Source organism: Tarenaya hassleriana, unplaced genomic scaffold (genome assembly GCF_000463585.1).
Source record: "Tarenaya hassleriana unplaced genomic scaffold, ASM46358v1 Cleome27, whole genome shotgun sequence".
Taxonomy (NCBI): Eukaryota; Viridiplantae; Streptophyta; class Magnoliopsida; order Brassicales; family Cleomaceae; genus Tarenaya; species Tarenaya hassleriana.
The window spans coordinates 1,181,439-1,186,792 of NW_010965946.1; the positions used below are offsets into that span (position 1 = coordinate 1,181,439).

Sequence of the window (5,354 nt, forward strand, 5' to 3'; positions counted from 1 at the left end):
GGGGGTGGGGGGGGGAGGTACCTGAATGACACTCTTCGATCCTACAAATGCCTCTATTTTCTTCCAATCACGATCGAATCTGAAATCGAATCAAAGAACACCCCGTCAACATCATGATTAGATGCATTCTACGAAATTCATATTTGAATTAACGAGGTCCCAGGGCTCTTCCGGACTTGCTCCAAATTTTCTCCGCATCGAACCACGAATTCCAAACAACGGGAGAGGAAAAACCCAAAATCAATGTAAACGATAAGCTCGATTCGATTACTCACAGCTGAAGAGCTTCTAGAAATCTGTCGTGCTCTTGCTCGCTCCAGCTCTCTCTAGACTTCGTCATCGTATACAGTTTACGGGTCCTCTTGCTCGAATCTTCCGGAAATGGCAACGAATTCTTCCCACCCGCCGCAGGCGAGCAATCTCCGGGAGCTTTCGCCGCCGTTTCAGCCGTCGGCGTCCGAGAACTGAGACCGGACTTCATAATCGGATCGAATAAACAGTGTTCTCGAACAGAATTCGGGGCCACAGACACCATAAAACAAGAAACTGAAGACTTCAACCGAAGAAAGAGCAATGGAGCAAAACCCTAATCTTCAACCTTCCGTTTTCGGTTCGAAATCTTCTGGCTCTGTTTCCCGTCAAGCCAAATGTGGTCTATAACTCTCAATCATAAAGAAAACTAGTAACCGACTCCTGAAAATGAAATGATACGAAATGGTAAAGCAGTGGGGGACGCAGGGACAAGTTTGGTATTTCATACGGAGAAGAAACCCTTACCGTACACGTGGCGAATCATGGATCCTCCGATCTTCTCAACCACGAGAACATTCTCTCTCTCGTGCGGCTGTCAGTATGCCAACAGTTTAGTTGGAGAAATAAAATAAATAACCGCCAAAAACTTTATGGCGGTTGAGATGCTATAATTTTATTTTATTTTATATTTTATTATAGGTTAAATTAAATGGTCGATTAACCGAAAGATACAGCGGTGTTTAATTTGTTTAATACAAAAATAAGACCTCTTTTATTAATCATAAATTATAGATTAGTGCGAATTAATCAAACAAGAGTATATAATTAAGCACGGAGCAAAGGAGAGTGAGGGGACAACAAGCGAGGGGAGAGGGCGTGTTCCTCGTAGATCCTCGACGAGGGGCTCAGCCGAAGATTCCTTTGCCAACCGCCACGTGTCTTGTTATCCGCCGCCGTCTTCTTGATATTTCTGTTTCCGAGAACGAACTCTCGGATTCTCCGAAGTCCGACGTGGAGCGTCTCCTCGTCCATGTTAGCGAAGCAGACCCTGAACCACCCTGGCTCGGAACAGTGGAACGAGGAGCCGGGCGAGACGTTGATCCTGACCTTGTTGACGATGACATTCCACAGAGCCATTTCAGATTCAAAGCTCTGGTCTTTCAGCATCGGCCTGAGATCCATCCACACGAACAAACCCGCGTTGCTTGTCAAGCAAGAAATCCCCATTTCTTCGAGCCCTTTGGTGAACACTCCATGTCTATTCGCTAGTCTCTTCGAGCTCTGAACCATGAAATCGTCGACGAATCTCTCGTCGGACAGCAAAGCCGCGAGAAAACTCTGCGTCTGAGAAGAAACCAGCCCGAAGCTGGACATCTTCCTGGCGGCGGACACGACAGCGTCGTTGAAGGAGTAAATGATTCCGACCCTGAAACCGGGAAGACCCATGTCCTTGGACAGGCTGCAGACAATGTGGATAAGGTCACGGTTGATGATGTGACCATGATGATCCATATCTTGGACGATTTCAGCCACGCTGGTGAATTTCGGCGCAGCCGAGAAGACGGTGGCCGCGTAGATTTCGTCGCAGACGAGGTGGATCTGTTTGTCGTTGACGAAACCGACTAGGGTTTCGAGAGTTGATCCATCGAGAGTGGTGCCGAGAGGGTTAGATGGGTTCGAAAGGATGAGACCTTTGACCTTTGTTCCTGATTCTCGGGCTTTGAGGTACGATGATTCTAGGGCTTGTCTTGTTATCCGGAAATCGTTCGAGCTGTAACACTCCACTGGTATTATCCGTACTCCGGTCCTCCACCTGAGGTCTCTGTCGAATCTGCAATATTGATGGACCCACATTATAGCGTACATATATATAAGATTAAAGGGTCTATACGTATATATATATATACACACACGTACGCAGCGTAGTAGGGCGTGGGGACAAGAAAGGCATCGCCGGGGTCGGCGAGACAGAACATGAGAGTCTCGTTGGCACCGGTGGCTCCGCCGCTCATAACCACTCTCTCCGGTTCGAACCTCACCCTCCCTCCTCTCGCTTTCCCCATAAACCTCGCGATCGCCTTTATTTTTGTTCATGAAAAACAGCAACACGCACGTTTCAATACATAAAAGTAATAATCCATTTAAATAACGTATCGACACGAAATCTTTCTATGAACATATATATACACACACCACTCGTTAACATACGTACGGCATCCAAACATATGTATATACGCATACGTGTGTGTTACCCTATTTTACTATATATGAAGAAGTTGTAGTTTCGTATTATTCATATAACGTATGTATATACTAATATATATATATATATATATGTATATGTATATGGTAAAGCATACCTGTCTAAATTCTGGAAGGCCATGATAGTCTTGAAAAACAGCGACGTGGGAGAAGTCGTGGACACCCTCAGACGTGCAGATAGACGCATGCGGATTCACCTTTATCCACTCTTTTATCAAATCAGAACAAAGCTGATGAAACCACACGTCACGCTCATCATGTCAGAGACATAATCATACCCAAGAATGTCTGGATGATGAAACCACAAACATATTTGTAGAGATAGAGAGAGAGAGAGAGAGAGAGAGAGAGAGAGAGACGAACTTGATTTTCGGCGAGACCCATCTGGATAACGCCGTGAGGGTTGCGAGTAGGGTGAAAAGGGTCATCTTCGTAGGCTTTCCATCCGTCGAAGTAGGGCGAATCCTCCCCGTGTTGGTCGCCGCCGGCGATTTTGGACAGGAGATTCTTGTCGGAAGCAGCCGCCATATTATCGATCCTATATATCAATCTGTGAAAGTGTGTATGTTTTTGCTGAAGTTGGTCGATCAGGTGATAAGAAAACGGGGAGATATATGGAGGGGTATTTATAATGGGGTGTTCAGAAGACCCAACGAGGTCAGAGACAGACAAAATCAAATTCCACAGTGAGAAACCTAAATATGAATTTTCGGTTTCTTTTTTTTTTCCGTATCGGAGGGGTCAAAAGTGAGATAGTACAGTCAAACTCAAAGCAAGCCGGGGAATATATATTTACACGATGAATGTTTCTAAACATTATGTAACAAATCGTTTAAAATGTTTATAAACCGTGTTTAATCCATATTTTCCCCCTAAGTTTAGTTTTGTATTATTTGGTTAATAACCAAATAATTAAGTGAATTGAACGGAATAAAACATAACAATAACTGGTATAAAAATCGAATGATTATAATTTCTCTATAATAAAAAAAAATCAATTTTGAACCGAATAACAAAAAAAAACATTTTTTTAATACCAACAAAAATCGAAATCGTACCAAACCGAATTTAATATAGAAATCGAATGGTTTTAAATTTTTTTATAAAATCAAAATAAATGAATTCGAATAGGACTCAACCAAAATTCAAAATGACCACCTCTAACTTATAGATATTGAATATCTAATTATGATGGCTCTTTGTGATCAAATGAGTAAACCGTAATTGCTCCGGTATCTCACACGTGACATTAATGCAAACAATGGTGGGGTTTTCTACATAATTATCTAATTCAATTAAAGAAAAAATATGATTAAAGTGTGATATTTCTGAAAAGGGTTTACAAGTTTTGAATTGGAATTGTATTGGGTGCCTTTTTAATGGAGAAAAAAAATTATAAGATATGCAAAAACGTGAGGATTCAACTTCTCAAGTGTCAATCCAATTTAACACGTGAGGAAAAACAACGACAAAAAGTTGACACATGGCAGCAGCCGGGGACTTGGGAGTTAAAGGACATCTCTTCTGTCGGCTAATTTTAAGCCTCGTTTGCTTTCCGCATCAACCGCCACAATAGAGTTGAAATAAATGAAGTTGTTTTTTCATATCTGTGGATCATATAAAATTATGTGGTAAAAGTTGTGCCATTTAGGTTAATTACGTTGCTCAATTAACATAAAATTTGTTGAAGATTTTGGTGAATTTCCCTATGTTGTTGTAAATGGGAGTAAACAAAATTATGGTCACACTAAAAAAATAAATGGACTTCGGATTGTATATTTTACTTGCAAAGTGATTTAATATCAAAATGTTGGAGCTTTGCACATAATTGAAATATTATCACACATATTCTTCTAATTTCGTCAGGGAGAAGAGATTAATGGGTAAACACATGGACATATACTAAAAACCCATAGGCCATTGTAGCTCGGAATATATAATGTTTGATTTTCCACGTCATTAATAGATGGAATATAAGAATATTATAAGCTTAATTGTTAAGGTACATAACGTGTTCTTATTTTCCATTCAAAATTATCTGGAACGACCTTTTTTATTGTGTTTTTCGAGTTTTGAGAAAACCTATTTTTCGTCCTTTTGGAATTTTCTCTTATCCGGAAATTGCATGGAAATCTGCAAATTTATTAGGAGAAGTTCAAGAAGAAATTTAATGTCTTTTTTAAAGGACTCGAATCTTTAATATTATGTTAATATATGTTCTATTTGTCATGCTAATTAAGATATATGTATATATATATTAAGAAAAGAAAATGAATCAGGAATTCGTAGACATACGATATGAAAAAAAAAAAGTACCAATATATAAGATTAAATTATACAATAAGATTTAGTGATGATTAGTCAACCATTAATCCTACAAAATTTTGTATAGAGTGTGAAACTGCTCGTTTTATCGTGATAATTAAACAAGTGAAAAACATTGGGTCAACGTGTTGAACAAGTGGCAGTTTGACTTCCACTTTGTCAGATGTCTGACTGAGAGGAGGCTATCCCCTTGGACCCGCTTGTCTGGTCCCCTTCCATTAACGAAATCAAGAATCATCCTATCAGAATCCGACACGTGTTATCGACAAAAAACATATCAAAGCCCAGTCCCTTGTCCAATGGGTCATAGTTTATTGGGCCGAGGCCCGTTTTCTTCTCATGTCTAGCCCATTTAGGCTCATTGGGGGTCTTGTCCATGAAGCAACTCAACCTGGCTTTGGCAAAATCATTCGATTTTTGTACATCAAAATCAAGTTTTACTAACCAGATCTTGTTTAATATCCAAAATTCAGATGTTTACGAGCTGAGATAATATATATATATATATATATATA

At 40.0% G+C, this 5,354-nt stretch overlaps 2 protein-coding genes across 5 annotated transcripts in view; both read right to left on the minus strand.

Moving 5' to 3' along the window:
- The window catches only part of LOC104817312 (protein REVEILLE 3-like), a 3,304-nt gene extending 2,477 nt beyond the window's left edge, over positions 1-827 (minus strand). For 2 of the 3 annotated variants that reach the window (XM_010546455.2, XM_010546457.2), the window contains exons 1-3: positions 778-827; positions 276-693; positions 22-79 (exon numbers count right to left, since the gene is read on the minus strand). In XM_010546455.2, the coding sequence (XP_010544757.1) occupies positions 22-79; positions 276-535 (318 nt within the window). In that variant the 5' untranslated portion in view covers positions 536-693; positions 778-827. The remainder of the gene's footprint in view (positions 1-21; positions 80-275; positions 694-777) is intronic. The other variant, XM_010546456.2, reaches the window with a different exon arrangement.
- A 161-nt stretch (positions 828-988) lies between these two features.
- LOC104817315 (1-aminocyclopropane-1-carboxylate synthase-like protein 1) lies at positions 989-3,092 on the minus strand. 2 transcript variants are annotated; one of them, XM_010546465.1, is made up of 4 exons: positions 2,878-3,092; positions 2,613-2,744; positions 2,170-2,330; positions 989-2,083 (listed from the first exon to the last, which is right to left on the minus strand). In XM_010546465.1, exons 1-4 carry the CDS (start codon positions 3,040-3,042, stop codon positions 1,078-1,080), a joined length of 1,464 nt encoding a protein of 487 aa, XP_010544767.1. In that variant the 5' UTR covers positions 3,043-3,092; the 3' UTR covers positions 989-1,077. The 2 variants fall into 2 exon arrangements, with proteins under 2 accessions (XP_010544767.1, XP_010544766.1); XM_010546464.1 differs by having other exon boundaries at positions 2,164-2,330.
- Positions 3,093-5,354: the final 2,262 nt, after the last annotated feature.

What these genes read in the sequence shown, in the direction of transcription:
- LOC104817315 (XM_010546464.1), bottom strand. Translation starts at nt 3,042, where the DNA reads ATGGCGGCTGCTTCCGACAAGAATCTCCTGTCCAAAATCGCCGGCGGC. An exon ending in TGGGTCTCGCCGAAAATCAA is followed by an intron (nt 2,745 to 2,877) that starts GTTCGTCTCTCT and finishes TGGTTTCATCAG; the next exon opens with CTTTGTTCTGATTTGATAAA. An exon ending in CCCTACTACGCTGCGTACGT is followed by an intron (nt 2,084 to 2,163) that starts GTGTGTATATAT and finishes TCAATATTGCAG; the next exon opens with ATTCGACAGAGACCTCAGGT.